The 22,253-nt window shown below is 38.7% G+C and overlaps 1 protein-coding gene across 1 annotated transcript; it reads right to left on the reverse strand.

The window, feature by feature from the left end:
• Positions 1-206: 206 nt before the first annotated feature.
• Positions 207-5,394, reverse strand: LOC130724012 (probable lipid phosphate phosphatase 4). Its single transcript, XM_057575170.1, has 8 exons — positions 4,406-5,394; positions 2,556-2,763; positions 2,245-2,332; positions 2,031-2,140; positions 1,659-1,752; positions 1,286-1,474; positions 1,115-1,174; positions 207-454 (listed from the first exon to the last, which is right to left on the reverse strand). Exons 2-8 carry the CDS (start codon positions 2,745-2,747, stop codon positions 300-302), a joined length of 888 nt encoding a protein of 295 aa, XP_057431153.1. The 5' UTR covers positions 2,748-2,763; positions 4,406-5,394; the 3' UTR covers positions 207-299.
• Positions 5,395-22,253: the final 16,859 nt, after the last annotated feature.

Genomic DNA, 22,253 nt, shown 5'->3' on the forward strand with positions numbered 1-22,253 from the left:
TAGTTATGGTAGTTAGAATAAGTCTGTTATAGTAACTGAAGCTGTTATAGGTTGTTGTAACTTGTAACAGTTACAAAGTCAGTTAAGTCTCTCTAGTGTGAACAAGTAATGTATATATGTAAATCATCACTCTGAGCAATTTGAAAATTCATTCATTCTGAGCTCAGTCATGCGTGCAAATTTGTTTACCTTTACCAAGTAATACACAGTTCTTAGTTCTTACTATTAGTATTTTCCATAATTTACAAGAGAAATGATGAAACAAGACTTTCTTGCTATTTATAAAATGAAAAAAAAAATCAGGAATAATCACACTTATAGCGCGTCCCACTTTCCATGTCCTCCATTTGAAGGGACATCTCATCTATCCTTTCTGCAACTGGAGATGGACTTCCTCGTCGGGAACAATATTGACCTTCTTCCATCATATGAAAAAATGCATAAGGTGCCCAACCTACATATTAATTTGCACAAAAATATATTATATTTAGACTTCACTTATCTAAGCACCACCCAGCAGATAAGTAAAGGAAATCTGAATAATTGAGTGTTATGGAAATGACACTATTATATATGGGGTCCCTCTAAGGACATGACTACCGGAGAGAGGTCCCAACCATCCAAAATATATTAGGGCAAAATAAAAAAATATTCATAATGATTGAGATTTCTCTCCAGTTGTCATGTTACTAGAAAGGATCAGCTGTCCGCGCCTATAATGTTGTAATTGAACAAGGAGATTACTTATATTTGCATATGGCGCCCCCAATATAGAAAAGAAAAAACATAGAAAATAAGATGAAATATACTCCATTGAGATCTAAACGACACTATTTAGGTATCTAATAATCTGCATAGTTTTTCACTAAGTAATTTCTTCATTGTTTCTATGATGCAGTCCACACTTTACAATTCAGGAGCTCAATATGGCAATTTCATGAATTCCTAATTTCCTATGGTACAACCAAATAGTATAAGGCATAACATAGCTGCAGGTTGGAATATATATCATATTTATATCTCTCAGCTTTATTTTCCCCACAATTTTGCATGCAAGGTATGTTGTCTTGGATCAAAATTCAAATATTAGATAATCAAGAACAGTGAAAAGTACCATGTGCATAAGAGGGAAAGGGAAAGAGTAGCAAATAGCATATTGAAGAAACGGTAATTCCTGAAACAACAAATCAAGGCGACTTAGCTAGCAGGCATTATCTTAGCAGAAAATGAAGATCAAATAATGCAATGAACTAAATGTATTATGAAATTTACGGTAACTAATCACCTATAAGACCTCCAGTAAATACATCAGTCCAATGATGCCAGTAATCATCAACTCGAGTAATTCCGACAAGAGAAGCTGTAAGTAAAGGAAGCAAAACTAGGCATAGTTTGGCAATATGGCCCCTGCGATCAAACACTCTAACTTTCCCTGATAAATACCATGAAAGGAATCCCAGACCAGCAAAGGACCCTACATTTGGTTAAACATGCATTAGTTACCAAATTCAAGACCAAAGCATTCAATTTTAAACAAACATTACTGAACAAAGGGATAATCTTGATATTCAATGATTATTAGTGAACCTTCTAGACTGGCTTCATGTCATCAACAATTAGCTAATCAATATTTTTTAAATTGATATTCTAATACTTACAAGAAGTGTGTCCACTTGGAAAACTTTTGTATCCTTCCTTTATAACCGACTTAATCCCGGTACAAAGAACATCACCAGAGTCTTCATCAAACACCTGCATGAACCAATGTCAGGGAAATAAGCGAAGAAAAGGTCATGCACACTCATACTCATAGGACTAATAGCTTGTTTGCATCAGCTTCTCTTTCTTCAAAAGCAATTATGGCATCTAGAAGCTACTCACATAAGCTTCTTGCAAGAGTTTATTTTGACTTTAAAATCAATTATAGAAAATTTCCAAACATGCACTAAGTAAGTAATAAACAGAAGCCAAAGGTAAGAACATAAGAAGCTAAAAGGTTACTAGATACCAAGAATCATAATGAAACACACCGGTATTTTGTCTGGGAAGCATCGTTGGAAAAAGTTTGGTCGTGGTCTACCAACAGCATCTTTTATGGAATCTGTGATAACTCCAGTTATCAAGCTAGCAAACATGAGACCTATTTGTCCAAAATCAAAGAAGCCATTCAAGTGAGATACAAGGGGTTAAAAGCATAATAGTCAGAAAACAAATAACAGACTGAGAAAGGAGAAAAAGAAGTACCTAATATTGCATGATGTAAATCGTAGACATCCTTTCTGGCAAAGTAAAACGCAACAAAGATAAGAACGGGGATGATAATGGAGAGGATCTGTTCCAAGAATGATCATAAAGTTAAGTTTTTTTTCTTAATTATGTGCATGTGTTTGGAAACTCGTTCGAAAACCACGGTGAAGCCAAAATCATGGCGGATGGAAGTAAAAGCTATGAGAAGTCTGTCCACCATGATTTTGACTTCACCGTGGTTTTCTAACAAGCTTCCAAACATGCACATAGTGATGATAGTACGTACTGGGATGATGATAGGTACGTACTGGGACACCCCACATAGGTATAGTGTCTTCTTTCAATGGAAACATAAGATCTGTCATCATGTCTTTCCCAATGTAGCGATGAAAAGGCTCTATCATGTTTAATACCCCATCCATTGCAGCAAGAAGAAGAAGAACAAGCCAATCATGCTTATGACTCAATGCCAATTTGCTTCCTGATAACTGTGAAGCCATATTTTCTAATGTATGGCTGTAAACGAAAAAACTCAATCACCTTAAACAACTTCAGAACTATCATATAGCATATTTCAGTTCAACACTAACATATTTATTAATAGCCTAAAGTGCCCTTGAAATTATTCAAAATTGTCTTTACCATCATGTGAAGCATCAAATAACCATGGCAACGTAGATACATCTCAAGAGAGAACAATGCAAACTAACAAGCTTTATAAGAATATAAGATATTCTCACAAATTACAAGTTTGAATATTAAGAACCAGACAGGATAGAAAAAACAATTACGTTAATCGTCCATCGTACTTATCTTATTTCATTGTTGTTTTGTTAGCCTGATTTGTTCCTACAGAGAACTTGAACTTATGCCGAGTATGGATTGTCTAAAACTTATTCATGGACAGGTTATTAACTTAATATTTTTTGTAGCCTTTATTTTACAATTAAATTAAAAAATGAATCAATTTATTTTTTTTGTTGAGCAACATATACCCTCCAATGAGACAATCGTGTTCGAGCCGGATTCAGGAACTCGAACGATCTATTTTTAGTTGATCTACGCGTTTGGTGATAAAATGTACCAATTTTTAATTTGTTCATCTTATGCTAAATTGATGCCTGCTACAGTTCCTCTTGAAACCAATTTGTGAATAGCATTGTCGCATGAAACTTATTTTACTATCAATTGGTAAGCAAAATGACATCTTTCATAGGAGGATGTTGTGATCACCTATATGATTAAGAAAATGAATAAAAAGGGAATAATAACAGTTTTATACTTATAAGTCTAGGTGACTCTTAACTTTCTCATATGAACATATGGAAAAACAAATATCACCTCCATAAAATGGCAGAAGGTATTGGAAAATGACATATGGACCACTTATATGTATGTTAACATATCTAACAACAATATACTTAAAATATGTATAGAGCTTGAAACTTGTGACTGGTGAATGTGACCCTAATGTTCAAAATTGAATGAATGCTAAAAATCAAATTCAATAAGGGGTTGTAACAAAAGAGAAAAAGAATATTCAATAAGGGTCATACATAGTGAGGTAATGCTCTCAAGCGGTAAATAAAACCTACATTCCTCCTGTGGCAGAATCAAGTAAATACACAAAAGGAATATTGAGAAGTTTATAGAGAAGAGAATGTCAAAGAAGAAAATTAACTCCATGAAACTGAAAGCTGAGTTATTATCCAAAACTGACACATACCCTTAAGATAAAATTAAAGGAATCTCAGTTGCAAATTGGAAATGAAAAACGAACCTTTAACCTTAAACACGAAACTTCGGAGAAAAAGAAGAACGTGCATTCTGCAAACCGTACATCCAGTGTACAACATAAAAGCTATGAAAGGAACTTCACGTTACAACAAAGTCTGATGAATGATTTGAGGAAGAATTGCATCTTAGGATCTACAGTTTTATTAATTTTTATTTTAATTAACTCTTAAACTACTCTTATGAGTTAATTTCCAAGTTGTAACAACAAGAAACAAAGTTTAAAAAAACAACAATAACAACAAACTGCCCTTATTAAATATTCCACCGAGAAGATGTTTGTCTAGTAATAAAAACATTAGATCCCTAAGGATGAGATAACATATTCGAATTATGTGAAAGACAGTTATGGAGAATGACATACAATCATTTATCAAAGTGTAGTAACATCTTTGTATTGCGTTAATTTGGGATACAAACGAGATATGTTGGCCAAGGAGTGGTATGTTTCCATTGTTCATACGTTGAGAGAGGGGAATGCTTGTGCATATTTCATGGTTAAGATAGTTTCACTTTATGGTGATCTCGCATAATCCTCCAGTTGGATCGGATCAGCTTCTTATGGCTAATTCTAAGGGTGTTTGTTTGAGTGAGAGTAGTTCGTGCTTGTGTTTTTTATTTTCTATTTGTTTTTTTTCTGTTTCTTGTGGGTCTATAACACCCTCACTTAAAAAAAAGTTTAAATAAAATAAATCTTAAAATCAAATTGATTATAAATGATTTATTTTTTTGTAGATGAGCGGAGCAGAGCCCCAATGAAAAAAAAATGCAAAAACAAGAAATGAAAACCTAGTCCCTAGCCCCTCTCATATATAAAATCTGCCGCACCAGAGAGTAACATTTGCACCATGAACAGCTCATTATGGAGAGCCCCATGCTTGGCAAATGGCAAGGAAATCCACATACGAATTTCCCTTCCTCAAAGTATGAACCAACAACACCACCCAATAGTGCTTAAGAAAATCCTTGGCATCCTTAATAAGTGTAGCATACAGGAGACAAGGAGTTCCCCGACACCAACGAAATAGCCCCCAAAATCGGAGCAGGCAACACCATGAACAACTCATTATGGAGAGCCCCATGCTGGGCAAATGGCAAGGAAATCCACATACGAATTTCCCTTCCTCAAAGTATGAACCAACAACACCACCCATTAGTGCTTAAGAAAATCCTAGGCATCCTTAATAAGTGTAGCTTGCAGGTGATAAGGAGTTCCCCGACACCAACGAAATAGCCCCCAAAATCGGAGCAGGCAACACCCTAAACAGCTCATTATGGAGAGCTCCACGCTTGGCAAATGGCAAGGAAATCCACATACGAATTTCCCTTCCTCAAAGTATGAACCAACAACACCACCCAACAGTGCTTAAGAAAATCCTTGGCATCCTTAATAAGTGTAGCATACAGGTGACAAGGAGTTCCCCGACACCAACGAAATAGCCCCCAAAATCGGAGCAGGCAACACCATGAACAGCTCATTATGGAGAGCTACATGCTTGGCAAATGGCAAGGAAATCCACATACGAATTTCCCTTCCTCAAAGTATGAACCAACAACGCCACCCAACAGTGCTTAAGAAAATCCTTGGCATCCTTAATAAGTGTAGCATACAGATGACAAGGAGTTCCCCGACACCAACAAAATAGCATCCAAAATTGGAGCAAGCAACACCATGAACAACTCATTATGGAGAGCTCCATGCTTGGCAAATGGCAAGGAAATCCACATACTAATTTCCCTTCCTCAAAGTATGAACCAAGAACACCACCCAACAATGCTTAAGAAAATCTTTGGCATCCTTAATAAGTGTAGCATACAGGTGACAAGGAGTTCCCCGACACCAACGAAATAGCCCCCAAAATCGGAGCAGGCAACACCATGAACAGCTCATTATGGAGAGCTCCATGCTTGGCAAATGGCAAGGAAATCCACATACGAATTTCCCTTCCTCAAAGTATGAACCAACAACGCCACCCAACAGTGCTTAAGAAAATCCTTGGCATCCTTAATAAGTGTAGCATACAGATGACAAGGAGTTCCCCGACACCAACGAAATAGCCTCTAAAGAATACGCCTGACAAATTACTAGACACGCCCCGATGTCCAATGCAAAGCTGCAGCCCATGATGCATGGTCATGATCTCTATTGTATCATAAGTTTAATTTGAAGAAAAGTAAACTCATTATCTAAACCAAATGTCCAAATTTAAAGTAATTTAATTGATTTGAGTTTGATTATCAAAATTTCAGAAAATTTGGTTCAATGAGCACTTCTTAAACTCATTACCTAAAGTCGACGATTGCCCAAGCACAAAGGATTTTTTGAAAGGCATAATTCAGAGAATATACTATGTAGACCAAAAGAAAAAAAGAGAATGATAGCAACAAAAAATAACGTAAAAGAAAACAAAAAATTTAGTAGCACACTTGAGGTGATTTATGCTAGGTGCTACACTAGAGGTGTTTTCAATACACTAATTCAAAAAAAGTTAACCAATTTTTTAACTATTATACTATAAATTATTAAAAGTAATAAAATTTTCAATATTAGACTATTTGTCAGCTCGGACCATACAAAGCCTAACTTGACTTGATTTATTTTCATCCTTATTTAATTGTTCCATCTAAATTCAGTGCCTCATATTGAGAGACCGTAATGACTGGGTCAATAGATGTTAGATTCGAATTTGTTATGTTTTTTCTTCCCCTTTTACAAGAGCTGGTTCCGCAGTCAACTAGTGAAGTTTGTATTAAATGTGTCATGTGGAGTGATATTAAGCACATGTTTCATTCAAGTGCATGCAGAAGGATCGAACAAATCTTCACAAGGAAAAAAAATAGAACAAATTATCATATAATCTCGATTAATCTATGGTAGCTTGTGGCCTTTCAACCAGCGTTTTAAAACTCGGCTCAGTCATCAACTCGGTGGTACTGAGTTAATGGGTCATTGGTCGGACCAATGAGTCACTGGTTCGAATGCTTAACTCGGTGCATAATAAAAAATAAGAAAAAAATGCAATACATTATAAAGTTAACATATATAAAATAAATGGCATGTATAATCAACAAATTAGGCAGTGGTGTAGTTGTAATGTTTCGTAAACCCTCGTTCAAGTCATGTGCTCGATTCCTCCCTACCACCTTTTTTATTAATAATTTCACGTTTTTGGAGTTAAATAATTGATGGATAACGACTCTATAGAAAGAATTGGGCTTAGATGCATGACAGTCAACAGAAATTAAAAAAAGATAAGCCCAATATATCAATAATGTTGGGCAACTCTACTTTAAGTTAAATTGGGCTCTATGCAAAACCCATTCTCAACAAAATTAAAAAACATGAAATGGACGACTCTCCGATCTTACCAAAAACCGGTCGAGTCACCGAATCCACAATTGAACCGACCGAACCAAATCGGTTCCCACTGAGCTGCATGCAAAACCGATCCGATGTGAGGCTCGAACTAATTAGATGACCGAGTCTCGGTCCAACCGGTCAGATCACCCGGTCCGAGTCGAGTTTTGAAACTATGCTTTCAACAAACCAACTTGTAAGTTCTGGTTTGGCCTGTTGTAAGGTTTTACCTAACCTACAAGTCTACTTAAAAATATATTTAATAGACAATTTCAAATAAAGAAGACTAATAGGCCACGAGCTAATAGACCAGCCGACTAATACGCCTTTTATATATCATTGCATTTCCTTTTCAAATAACAAAACTTATATATCATTACTCTTTAATAATATTATTTATATTATTGATAAAAAAAATATGATAGAAACAAGTCAGCTTGTTAAGCCAAGTAGACTTTTTTGATAGTTTGGGTGTGTCCTTTTTAGCTAATCAAGCATTTAAAAAATATCAAACCCAACCTTTTTAATAAACAAGTCAAGTCAGGTCAAGTCTCTTATGAGCCAAGTTGTAGACCCCTAACAGGCCAATTGACTTATTTCCGCCCTACAATTAATATTTAATTTCAGTGAATATATATATATATATATATATAAAATCTTTATCCAAAACAATTTTACACATGGCATTTTAAGAATCAATTTCATCTCACCCCCTCTCTGGCTGACAAGTGTCACAACCAGAGAGACTCGCACAAATTAATTATCCTAAGTGATTTTCCTATAATTTTGTTTGTTTGTCCCCCATTAAATGAAAAAGTTATAAATAAAGTTAACAACGTAATGTTTGAAATTTTATTTGTTTCAATTAAAATATGCAGGGATCCGGGAATGTTAATAACGTAATATTTTAAGTTAATATACACAACCTCAATATAATATACAAGGTTTATTGTATTACGGTTCAAGGTTTATTTTAATAGTATTCAAGGTTTATTATATTCAAGGTTTTGCAATTAATTATTTATTTCCTTCAAATTCCTTTTAAGGAAATTACTTTGTGCTATCTATTTAAGGAAATCACTTTTTTCAAATAATTATTTATTTTCTTCAAATTCTTTAAATAGACCATTTAATTATATTAATTTGTATTTACACTCATAAAAGACATTAAATGCTATATTAAATAAATGGTAAATCCGTTTTTTTTTAATCCTATTTGAAATAGTTTTTTACATATTAATGCAATGACAATTTGTTTAAGGAAATTATTTTTCGAATTTCATTGATTAATTCTTAACAGTTTCATTATAACCATTGATTACCATCACTTAATTTAATTATGTATCATTGACAATTTTAAACATTTAATTCGTTTACATATTTAAAAAAATCATAATACAACATTTAATACTAATTAATATTTAAAAACAGAAAACTCTGTTTTTCCTTATTTATAATAAATTTAATTGAATTGAATTAAAGGTATTTTATTGCACATCAATCCTATGACAAAAATTCAAATAGTCATGCAATTAATTTTGAGCCAAAATTATGTTATTAACTTTATTAATAATTAATGGTTTCCAATTTAAAAGCAATAATTAAGGTGATAAATGATTCTAAAATAACTAATTCAAGTAAGTTTTATTTCCCTAATTACAAAACCTTGAATTTTTGAAAAAGTCAAAATAATTAAACACTATTTGCGTGTGTGGAATATCACAAAATAAAGTTGATTATATGTTTGTATAATCATTAAATAGAAATAGAGTGAGCCGGAGTATACTGTACGAACTATGTACCTTGGCAAATTAATACACTTTGATTTTTTGGTTGCCAAATAAAGCTGTTTTATAATTAAAAATACATATTCTATTTGGTAATGGAATATTCTTGACAACTTTAGACATCATTAACCCTAATTTCAACTATATATACCCCCTTATGTTACATTTCTCCTCCATCATTCCGTCCATTTTCCAGCACTTGATATATTTGAAATTAACATTTCTTCTGATGGCTTCAAAAATCGACGATTTGGTCAAAATCGATGCCTCCAAAGAGACCTGGACAATTGTTGTGAAAGTCAATCGTCTATGGCTAAGTCCGAGCTTATATGGCTCAAAGCTACCCTTTTCAATGGACATGATACTTATGGATGACAAGGTATAGCGCTTTTTTTTTTGAATCACTCAGTTTTAATGCAATTTTTGGAATGCATTCATAAATTGCTTAGTTTGTTTACTTTTTAAATTTCAGGGCTGTAAGATTCATGCTGCAGTTAGGAAGACTTTGATTTATCGATTTTAGTCTTTGCTAACTGAAGGAAAAGTATACCAGATTTCATTCTTTGGTGTTGGTGAAAGCGGTCGTGATTTTCGCCCAACCGAGCATCCATTAAAGATCAACTTTGATATTCAGACTTCTGTATGATTGCTTCCTAACAAGGCTATCAACTTAACCCCGTACTCTTTCGTTCTACTTGATACATCATTCATGTTCCTTCATGAACATCGAGATGAGGTATAGTACCTAAGGTGCAAGGAACGTGATGTGAGATTCCTAGAGAGAATGAGAGCGTAACCGCTTAGAGAGAGAGTGTAACTGAATTTCAAGTTTGTTATTTCTCAAATGAGCTAAGAGTCCTTTACATTTGGTATCCCTCCCCTATTTATAGTTGGGGGAGTTGGGCTTAGCGCCTCTAAATCATTCTAATGGGCCAGTTGGGCCTCCGGGATGAAGGCCCAAGTCCCTGGTCCGCTCCTCACCTTACACCAGCACTCCTGGGCGAGAGACCCTGGAGTCTCGCCCAGTCCACAAGTCCACAAGACACCGAGCTCAAAGCATGAGAGCTAAGTGTGTCTTTAAACAAGAAGAAACAAGGCGATGGCCATAAGAAGCTAACTAGTGCTAAAAAATAAGGTACGTAAATAAAGAGCAATTGCCAACATGGCTTGGTAATTTAAAGTTTAAAAATTTAAAGTTTTGAACGCCTCGTCACGCTTCCTAGGCGACTTGAGACCACAAGCAAGCTTGTGGCGACGATACTGGTTCTGCTCGCCCCGCCGTAGTTATGCACGTGCCCTGAATCGTGACCCCTTGATACGCGTTGCGCCCTGAAGTGACACAAAAGTCAGCGAATCCAAGGAATCTCAACCGCTATCTTTGAAACGTCCTTTCGAATCACGGTAGAGCCTGACAATTTGAATTTAAACCAATAAGCTTCAACTGTTGTAACCTTTCGTTCAATGCACTATTTTCCCTTTTCCCAAAACTCTCGCCGCACTCCCTTGAGTAATCATTTTACCCTGCCACATCAAGGCACGGTTTCCCAACCGCTACTCTCCCCGGCCTTTAAATCCTTTCCCCTTCCATCATTTACCTCTTTCCATCAACTATTCCCACATTCATTCCTGACTCTCACACTGGTTCCCTTTGCTGATCTTGCGAACTCAAAGCTCCGAGCCCCCTTGCTCCTCTTCTCACAGTCCTTTCATGGTTAGTTTCTTATCCTTTCTTTCTCCTTCTATTTTTACGATGCCTTCCGCAGGGGCCCTTTCCTCCGTAGAGGAAATCAAAGCCCATCGCTTGGCAACCTTTGCCACTCTCCCTTCCCCCATCTCCGAGGCTTCTGGCCAGGGTGTTCTTGAACAACCATCGGAACTTTCTACCAGCGAATCCCTTTCTGACCTTGCCCACAGGGCTGGGGGGCTTTGCTGTTCTCCGCTATTAGAGGGCCTCCTTCGCACCGCCGGCTGCCAAGAGCAAGATCACCCTTGGCAACACCATGTGTTTAATGACCCCAAGTATTCTCACTTCTTCTTTGTATATGAATACTTGTTTCTTGATCTTGGTGTTAAACTTCCCTTTTCACCCTTTCTCACCCAAGTGCTCTGTGACATTAACGTTTCTCCTTGCCAACTTCACCCTTGCTCCCGGGCCTATCTAAAGTGCTTTGAAATTCTTTGTCGCAGCGTTGATGTGGTGCCTTCCCTTGCCCTCTTTTCTTTTTGGCTTAATTACAACTTTGGTCCCCGACGTTTACCAATGCCACGATTTTGGTCCCCCACCTAATTTAATTACATGGATGGTCCCCGACGTTGTAGGCTGCGTGCAACGTTAGTCCTACCGTTTATTTCTTAATGGAGGAAGCTTACGTGGACGTCCAGTTGGAGAGAGAAATGAGGTATGAGGAGAGAGGGAAGCACGTGAGTATCACGTGAACTCACGTGAACCTTATATGAACCCATTATACCCAAATCTGAAACCCTAGGGATCTAAATCGCGTTACCTTCTTCGTTCCAGGGAGGTCAGGGGTTTGGGTATAATGGGTTCAGATAAGGGTCACGTGATACTCACGTACTTCCCTCTCTCCTCATACCTCCTTTCTCTCTCCAACTGGACGTCCACGTAAGCCTCCTCCATTAAGAAATAAACGGTAGGACTAACGTTGCACACGACCTACAACGTCAGGGACCATCCATGTAATTAAATTAGGTGGGGGACCAAAATCGTGGCATTGGTAAACGTCGGGGACCAAAGTTGCAATTAAGCCTTTCTTTTTTCTACGAAGTAGATCCCAGATCTCTGGAGACCCATGGTTGGGTCATTCTGGTGCCCCGGCCGGGTCGCGAACGATTTGCCCCTTACCAGGTTGGCCCCGAATCATGCCTGGCCCGCCGGTACTTCCGGGTCATCGTCCACCCTGCCTACTGAAGGTGCGAAAAACACTAGAAAGGGGGGGGGGTTTGAATAGAGTTTTTAAATAAAAGGATTCCCTTTTTAAACTTTTTGCAAACTCAAAGATAAGAACAAGGTGCTGAAGAATATGAAGTAAACCACGCAAGTATTTTATCCTGGTTCACTTGAGATAAAAGCTCAAGTTAATCCAGTCCACCCGTGAAGGTGATTTCTTCCTTCTTCTGATGAAGGCAATTCACTAAAATCAATGAGTGTTACAACTGCACTTGCAACCTGCTAAGTGACTAACAATACACTGATTTTCTCACTAGTATACTCTCAAGAAGCTGATCTACCGATCCTCTCAAGACTAGCTAAACACTGAATCAAACTTGATTCAGTCCTCTCAAGATCCGACCAAACTTGTGCTCTCAAGGAACTTACAAAGTGTTTGTAAAAGCTTTTGGGTTTACAAGAATTGCTTCTAAAAGCTAATGGTAAACTCAGATGTTTAAGAACACTGAAGAAATATTGCTAAGAGATCGGTTAGAATGAGTTAAAGAGTTTCAGCAAAGTTTCTTAGCTTCTTTCTTCTATCTTCAGCCCTTATATACTCCAAGGCATATGGTGTAGTCGTTGCTAGGGTTTTGTCCGTTGGAGTGGCAATCTTGTAATATCAGACTGCTAGGCTGAACGAGGTAGGTGGCGGACAGGCTGAGATGTACGATGTGTACTATGACAGCGACCTGTCCTTTCACCAGCTGACTTATGATCTGGAGTGCTTCAGATGGACGTTGGTGAAGCTTCTGATCAGAGTCAGACGGAAGCTTGGATCCTCTGACCTTGCGACTTCTGCTTCTGAACAAGTTCCTCAGAACTTCTGAACGTCAGAGCTAGAATAGCTTGGGTCTTCAGAGCCAACTTCTTGCAGGTCTTCAGAACTTGAGTCTTCTACTTTCAGGACCGTTCCTTCTGGAACAACTGGTCTTCAGAACTTCTGACTCCGGTTCTTCAGTACCTCTTGAGAGCTTCTATCTTCAGAACTTCTGAAGGATTTGCCACTGTTCTGAACGAACATGATAAGCTTTAGAGCTCTCTTTTTGGTAACCCTTGGTTCTTCTTCTTCTGATGGAATCGGCTTGGGTCAGAATCAGAACCTGTTTGTCACAACTGATAAAGACAAACGTTAGAGTACCATAATTGTTCATCCTCAAAAACCTTAATTGCAATCATCAAAATATAGAGATGCAACCACTGATCAAATCTTGATCTTACAATCTCCCCCTTTTTGATGATGACAAAACAAGTATTTTGATGAACAATTCTTAATCAATAAACTGAATACACAAGAGAGAAGAGATCAGAGTTTAAACTTATCCTTGTGTAACGGTTTATGTTGCTCCTTCTGAATCTAGGATTGCACTTGATTCTGAGCTGGAGTCTCCCCCTGACTCCCCCAGAATCTGACTTGATGAGATGATGAAGAGTCTAGATTCGGAGTCTTAGTGATGTGATCGGAAGATACGCGTAGAAAGATGTATACTCATCAGAAATTGATGGTTCAGAACTCGCGTAGATCACATGAAGACATAGAGTATTGTCCGGGTGTATTGGAATAAGGCGTCAGAGGCATATTAGTTCAGAAATTTGAACAAAATGTATTCCTTGTTTTAGGACGCTTGGCAATATCTATGTGCTATAAGTATTTGATACTTATTCTCCTCTACTGGTTTTAAATAATATAAGCAAAGTTAAAAGTTTATCAAAAAACCATTTTATGTACTCCCCATTTTTGTCATAAGCAAAAAGAGTGAAATACACAACCAATAACAACAAGGAAGTAATGCAGATAAGATGCTTGTTATTATTAATTAACGAAAATGAGTACAGAGGATAGAAAAGACTAGGAGAACAAGTCCTAGATACATAAGAAAGCACGAGACTCCTTCATAGAAAGAAGTTGAAGGTGCAAAGGACGAATGTCCTGATCAATGGAGGCTAACTGGGCAGCCAGTTCTTCCTTCAGAATCTCACTTTCATGGATAGCAGGAGTGGAGGAAGCAGCTTGACCTGCTTCTTCTTGATCTTCTCGCTCCCTCTTTTCATGTTCAAGAAGCATACAAATGCTCTCGAATTGAGCTTCCAGATCCTTCCGGCGAGAGGCCAGGCGAAGGAGTTCTTTCAGAACATCCTGAAGAGTTTGCAGACAGTGGATCTGAAATGAGGTCAGCCAGCAGTTCTGCAGATACTCAATTTTCCCAAGAGCTTGGGAGATTTGAGGGAGTGAAAGATCGATGCTCCAAGGAAAGGTTTGGTCAAATACCAAGGCCTTAAGTTCATAAATCAAATCAACAGTAGACATTGTGATTTGAGGAGAGAAGGAAATGAATTGAGTTGTGATGGAGAATAAGGAAAGCAACAGATTATAAATAAGAGAAGTAACAGAAAAACATGCAGAAAACTCATCGAATCATAAATGCATGTGAGCTACTAAGAGAAGTGGACGGTGCATTAAGTAAGTGTAGCAAAATTAAACATGGTCAAACATGAGATAAGTTCACAGATAATTAAAATGAATAAATTATGCATGAAAGATAGATGAGAGGGGTTCAAGGCTTTGATGAAGATGGGAGATTCTTGATCAGATACTTCATCATGTTCTCCATTCTACCGGAGGATTCCTGAATCTGCCGACTTTGTTCACTCTGAATGAGTCCTTGATGCTCAACCATTTGAAACAGTCTCTGCTGATCATCTTGTATCCTATCAATTCTGGCAGCCAGGAGAGCAACTTCCGGATGTGAAGCTGGTTCTGGAGCTTGAATAGGAACATCTGTAGGTGCCTGAACTTCTGCCGCAGCTTGAGTAGGTATTTCCATCTGAACTTCATCAACCTCTGCAGCCTCATGAATAATGATCTCTTCAGCACTGTCCTCTGCAACCTATGCTGAAATCATATCAGCATCTTCTGAGGTACGTTCAGAGACAACATGAGTTCTTGCAGCCATTGCCCTTCTCATGGGCTCACAAACCTTGTGTAACACCCTCTGCCTCTACTCATAAGCTCTCTCTGAGGCATCATGAACTCTCAGACGCTTCTCCCTGCTAAGCTGCTTCTCAATCTTAGAAGCTCTACTTTCTGACCATCGTCCGAAGGTAGACCACATACCATCAACCAGAGAGGCATCAAATTGATTCTCAATTACCTGATACAGCCATTGCAGTCTTCTGGTTGCTTCATCAGAGAACTCCTGAATGAGCTGAATAAGATTCTGTGGCCGGAAGGAGGGTGCCAGATCCATGATTGGCTGAGGAGTGTTGGTTGCATTAGAACTTGATGCATTAGAACTTTCAGTTCTCATTTGCCCTAAAGGCATTGATTCATTCACATGAGCTTTTCTTTGTCCAGAAGGATCTGATTCATCCATGCGTTCAATCTTAGGAATGGTCTCTTGTCTTTGCCTGGATGTAGCAGTCTTCTCAGGTGAGGTGAAACTCAGATCTCTTGAGTTTACTGTGGAGTAGTGAGACAAGGACACATAGGAGGATTCAGCAACAGCATCTGGGAGCACATCTTCAAAGTAGGAGGCTACCTGCTGGATAGGTTGCACATTGAAAAGAGGTTCTAGAATCTGAACATCCTCATCTTCATCGTCTTTCTTAGCAGGAATCTCTCCAGATTCAGTTATCAGAAGGGTTCTTGAGGTGGATGAAGGTTTGGGTGTGAATTGTTGAACTAAGTCCATCAAGGTGGCCTCACTCTGAGCGATACCCTTGATGAATGAATTGAAAAGAGGTACAGACTCAGTGGTGGTGGATGTGGAGGAGGTTTGAATTGGGATGGATGGAATGGAAGTGGTAGCAGTTAGGGTGTTGAAGTGAGGAGCTTGTGTTTCTGCTTGAGATAAGGTTTGTGTGTGAGGTTCTGTTTGAGGTGGAACTGTTTGGGTTGAGGTTGGCAGGGATGTAGATATAGGTACAGGTTGTTCAGGAATAACTACTAAAGCAGAATCTAAATTAATGCTTTTAGTAAGTTCCTTACTTGAATCTCTGAGTATGGTAGATCTGGTGAGTCTAGCAGTCCTTGCACGATCTGAAGCTATCTTTGATCTCCTTTCTCTTTGTACCTCTGCAACATTTTCAGATGCTTGCTTTGGTTCTGACTCCTTCTTCTAAAGTGGACCCTTCAGAGGCAGTTTCATCCTCTTGCCTATGGGCTCTACATCAGAATTGGTAGATTCTTCAGCTTCTGCTGATTCCCTTATGACCTGGAGCACATTCCCAATAATCTCACAATCATCCTGCTCAACTTCTTCCTCAACTTGGATTGCTTGAGTTCTTTGCCTCTTGGCCAGAGGAACATCATCATCTTTAGTTTCCTCATCAGAAGATTCTTCCATGACAGCCTTCCTCTTGACATCCTTTCTAGGTGAAACTTCTTCTTCTTGAGTTCCAATGGAAGAAGCCATAGAGCTCTCAGAGCTATCAGACTGAGATTCCTGAGGTGACTCTACTGGAGATCTTTCAGGAGAGGGTTCTAGAATTGGTTCCCTGATGACTACAGATTTTGATGCTGCTTTCATCTTCTTGGTTTCCTCTATCAGAATCCCTTTGCCTTTGGGATCTGAAGGCTTGCTGCTGGTTGTTCTCTTGGACCTCCTTGTTGGTACCTCAGGAGGACTATCAGGAAGACTCTTGATGAATTCCTCGAGAGTGATTGGTTCTCCTTTACTTCTGAGCATTCTCACATATTCCAGAATGCTGGCTGGATTATCCTTCTTAGACCAGAGAGGGTAGTCATCAATAGGGTGGTTCTTCTGACGAACCTCTTCAGATGATTCTTCAACAGGTTCAACTTGAACTTTGTCAATGATCTGCATTCTCTTCAACTTAGTCCCATTGAGAGCATCTCCAATGGACATAGCCAGATCCTCATGAAGTCCGAGGTCAGACAAAGTCTTGACCAGTTTATTCTGGGTGAAGATATCTGAGAGTAGCCTGCCATAAGGAATGTAGGAGATAGACCTCTTGGTCTCAATTGCAGTAGTTCTTGACTTCTCAACACATTCCTTCAGATAGTTGAAGAGTAGAAATGGAAGACATACAGGCTCACCCTTAGAAATATAGTACATGATTACCTTTTGAGTTGCATTAAGGTAATCAGTTCCTCCCGTTCTGGGGTGAATGCAGTAGATGAAAATCTTCTGCCAGATCTTCATTGTTGGCTTCAATTCCTTTATGCTATACTTTGTCTTCTCCAAAGACCAGTTGTCATAAATGACCTTATTTACTAATTTCCTCATGCCAGGAACATTAGCATCCACATTTTTGATTCTCTTGCCCTGTTGGAACTTCATTCCCAGGAATTTTGCAATGGATTCTTCAGAAATAACAATATTCCTATCCAATACATGAGAAACGACAAAGTAGTCGTTGCAGACGGCATTTTTCAAGAATTCTACAACTAACTTGTAATAGATAGGACCACAGAGCCTATTGAAATAACCAGACCAACCTTGCAAATCTACTTGATCCCTGATGTCAAACCCATGCTCAGCCAGGTTGTCGAAGTCAACTCTTGCTTCGTTACACACAACCAGTTCTTCAACCTTCTTGACGCAGGTGACCACATTGGCCGTGTTCAGAATTTGCTGAGCTTCTTCAAATCTTTGTTTCTCTTGCTCTTCAGCAGTTAGTTTGGAGGAAGCGGTAACATTTGCCTTTGATTTCCTTGATTTGCCCATGATTCTCAGGTATGCGAGGTTTAGGGTTCAGAAGGAAGGAAGTATTGGAGGGAGAAGAGTGAATGAAATGCGATGCACATAAAGGGTTTGAAAACCGTTTGAGTAAATGTGTGGAGTAGATCGTGTGTGAGAGTGTGCGTATAGTGGGTTTAATGGTAACCGTTGAGATTTTAAGAAACAAAACGTAAAAAGCAAAACCAATGGTTTCTAAAATAATTAGTCATAATATAGCACAGTGGAGGAGAGTAGATATCATCATTATAGCAGATACACCACGCGACACAAGGAACTATGTCACAGAAGAAGTGACACGTGTATTGTTGCCTACCGCAGAAGTTTAACCGGTGGGTTACGTGCTTCTGATCGAGTACCTTCTGAATAGGTAACATCTGATGACTTCAGTGGCACTATGGTCAGAAGTTCTGAAGAGAACCTTACTCTGGACAAAAGTCCATGTTCAGATTTTCAAGAATAAATAAAAAACGATCTTCTGCTAAGGGCTTAGTGAAGATATCTGCCCACTGATGGTCAGTATCAACATACTCTAATGATAGAGTGCCCTTCTGAACATGATCTCGAATATAATGATATTTTACCTCTATGTGCTTTGCTCTTGAATGTAGAATAGGATTTTTGCTGAGGGAGATAGCAGCTGTGTTGTCACAGTAGATAGGAATCTTCTTCAGAGACAAACTATAGTCCTCCAGATGATTTTTCATCCATATGGTTTGTGTGCAGCAAGAGGCAGCTGAGACATATTCTGCTTCTGCAGTTGATAGAGCAATTGTGTTCTATCTCTTGCTTGACCAAGTGACAAGATTTGCTCCAAGGAAATGGCAACTCCCTGAGGTGCTTTTCCTTTCCACTCTGTCTCCAGCAAAGTCAGCATCACAAAAACCTGAAAGTCTATACTCTGATGTTTTTCTGTACATCAAGCCAAGGTTAGTGGTTCCTTTCAGATATTTGAGGATCCTCTTAACAGCTGTTAAGTGAGTCTCTCTAGGATCTGATTGAAATCTAGCACAGAGATGCACACTAAACAATATATCAGGTCTGGAAGCTGTTAAATAAAGAAGAGAGCCTATCATTCCACGATAGAGCTTCTGACAAACCTTAGAGGAAACTTCCTCTTTCTCAAGAATACATGTTGGATGCATTGGAGTCTTAGAGATGTTGCAGTCACTCATGTTGAATTTCTTCAGAAGTTCCAAGGTATACTTCTTCTGATGGATATAAGTGACTCCTGGTCGTTGATCAATTTGAATTCCCAGGAAGTATTTGAGTTCTCCCATCATGCTCATTTCGAATTCAGCCGGTATCATCTTAGAGAATTCCTTGCAAAGAGAAGGATTAGCAGAGCCAAATATAATGTCATCAACATAAATTTGTACTATAAGAATATCATCCTTATAGGTTCTGCAGAAAAGAGTATTGTCACCTTTACCCCTTACAAACTCATTCTTTAGGAGAAAGGAGTTGAGCCTTTCATACCAAGCTCTGGGAGCTTGTTTCAGTCCATAGAGCGACTTTTTGAGCTTATAGACATGCTCTGGATGCTTGTCATCTTCAAAGCCAGGAGGTTGCTTGACGTACACTTCCTCTGAAATGTAACCATTGAGGAAGGCACTCTTGACATCCATCTGATGAAGAATAATGTTGTGATTCACTGAGAAAGAGATTAGTAGCCTTATAGCTTCCAGCCTTGCCACAGGAGCAAAGGTCTCAGTGTAATCAATCCCCTCTTGTTGATTGTAGCCTTGAGCCACCAGTCTTGCCTTGTTTCTCGTGACTTCTCCTTTTTCATTCAGCTTGTTTCTGAATACCCACTTGGTTCCTATCACATGAAAACCTTTGGGTTTTGGCATTAAGGACCAAACGTCATTCTTGGTGAACTGATCTAGCTCTTCTTGCATTGCCAGAATCCAAACTTTATCTTCAAGAGCTTCATCAACTAATTTGGGCTCAATGAGAGATACAAGTCCCTTCAGACCTAGAAGAGTCTCTTCTGAAGGTTTGAGCATGGACCTAGTTCTGACAGGAGCATCTTTGTTGCCGATGATCAGATCTTCTAGATGAGAGGCAGCTATTCTCTTCTTCTTCTAAAGTTGATCAGAAGTTGGTGGAGCATCTTCAGATGCTTCTTCCTCTGGAGCAACATCCTTTGGACTGACCTTTGGTTGATTAGCTTCTGATGGGTCAATGCTGAGATCTGCAAATCTTTCAAACAACTTTGACTTTTCTGAGCCAAGCTTATCATCAAATCTAATTTGGATAGATTCCTCAACAGTTTGATGAACAATATTATAAATTCTAAAACCTTTAGATCTTTCAGAATAACCAAGAAAATAAAATTTTAAAGCTTTAGAATCGAATTTACCCAATTGCTCCTTAGTGTTGAGCATGTAGCAAGTACTTCCAAAGGGATGGAAGTAAGAGATATCAGGTTGTCTTCCTTCGCACAGCTCATAAGGAGTCTGCTCCAGAATTGGTCTGATGGAGATTCTGTTCTGGATATAGCATGCAGTGTTGATTGCTTCTGCCCAGAAGTGCTTGGCCATACTTGATTCTTGCATCATGGTGCGAGCCATCTCCTGAAGAGTTCTGTTCTTTCTTTCAACAACTCCATTTTGTTGAGGATTGCGAGGACAGGAGAAGTTGTGAGAGATCCCTTGAGAGTTGAACAATTCTTCAAAGGCTTTGTTCTCAAATTCTCCACCATGATCACTTCTGACAGTAATCACTGAAGTTTGGAACTCCTTCTGAACTTGGGTAATGAAGTTGGTGAATATAGTGTTTGTTTCATCCTTGTGCCTTAAGAACTTTACCCATGTCCACCTGTTGTAGTCATCCACAATGACTAACCCATACTTCTTTCCTCCAATGGATTCAGTTTTCACTGGTCCAAAGAGATCAATGTGAAGTAGCTCAAGGGGTCTTGTTGTAGATACCACATTCTTTGCTTTAAAGGGCTTCTTGGTGAATTTTCCCTTCTGACAAGCTTCACACAGAGCCTCTGATGAGAACTTCAGACGAGGCAATCCTCTGACGAGGTTTAGCTTGCTTAGTTGAGAGATCTTCCTGAGGCTGGCATGCCCTGGACGTCTGTGCCAAACCCATTGCTCATTGTTAACGGACATGAGACACTTGACCTTCTGAGATAGCAGTTCAGAAGATTTGATTTTGTAAATGTCATTTCTTCTCTTCCCAGAAAACAGAATAGATCCATCTATTTGACTGATAGCTTTGCAGCCGGTTTGATTGAAGATCACGTCATAACCTTTGTCATCTATTTGGCTTATGGAGAGCAAGTTATGCAATAATCCTTCCACCAGAAGTACATCATTAATGACTGGAAATTTCCCATCTCCTATGGAACCTTTTCCAATGATTTTTCTCTTCTGGTTTCCTCCAAAGCCAACGTCTCCTCCTGACTTAAGCAGTATCAGTCTTTAGAATATAGACCTTATGCCCGTCATGGGTCGCGAGCATCCACTAACCAGGTACCATGATAGGTGTTTTAACTGAGCTGCATAAGATGTCTGCAACAGGAATAATTTTTATCTTAGGTACCCATATCTTGGGTCCTTTCTTGTTAGTTTTCCCAGAAGTTTTCGGAACTTTGGGTGCAACAGGAGGATAATACAAGGGAACTTGATTGTAATATTTAGACATGTCAAGTTTAAATTTTCCCTTTGGTTTTACCACCTTGGGTGTAACCTTTTCTGGAATGACAGTGCCTGCGGGAACAAAATGCTTATGCAAGGGTTCGCGTTTGGGCTCAGATGACTCACCTCTCATAGATTGGGAGTAGCCAAGGCCACTGTTCCCATTTCTGCTTATGCCATAGATCATTGAAGCCATAAGACTTCTGTCTATGCCTTTGGCTAGGAACCTTTGAAACGCTTTCTCATACAGAGTTTCATGCTTAACATCAGATGATGCAAGTTGATCTTCTAGCATGACATTTTTAGCACGAAGAACAGAGTTGTCATTTTTAAGAGAATAGTTCTCTTCAATGAGTCCAGAGACTGGCTTCTCATGAACTTCTGATGTACTAGTTTTAGCAACATATTTTCTTTTAAGCTCTTTATGTTTATTTAAAAGCACATCATGTTTCTCCATTATTTCAACTAATGCAATTCTTAACTCAGATGGAGAAAAATTAGAGAATACCTCATCGTCATTCTCAGAGTCTGAGTCATCTTCTGAAGCTATCATATCATTCTGGGCTTCAACATCTCTGCTAGTGGTAGCCATCAGAGCTTCCACAGCTTCGTCTTCTTCTGACTCAGCTTCATCAGAGTCAGTCACATCAAATGTCACAAGAGCTTTCTTCTTGAAGACTTTTCTTGGTCTCTTGTCCTTTTTCAGCTTGGGACAGTCACTCTTGTAGTAACCGGATTCCTTGCACTTGAAGCAGGTGACTTCCT

This window comes from Lotus japonicus, chromosome 6 (assembly GCF_012489685.1).
Source record: "Lotus japonicus ecotype B-129 chromosome 6, LjGifu_v1.2".
NCBI classification, from domain to species: domain Eukaryota; kingdom Viridiplantae; phylum Streptophyta; class Magnoliopsida; order Fabales; family Fabaceae; genus Lotus; species Lotus japonicus.

Coding starts and splice junctions, on each gene's coding strand:
- LOC130724012 (XM_057575170.1), bottom strand. CDS start 2,747: ATGGCTTCACAGTTATCAGGAAGCAAATTGGCATTGAGTCATAAGCAT. Junction 1,753..2,030: donor GCTTCCCAGACAAAATACCG/GTGTGTTTCATT, acceptor TGGTTCATGCAG/GTGTTTGATGAAGACTCTGG. Junction 1,175..1,285: donor ATTTACTGGAGGTCTTATAG/GTGATTAGTTAC, acceptor TTGTTGTTTCAG/GAATTACCGTTTCTTCAATA.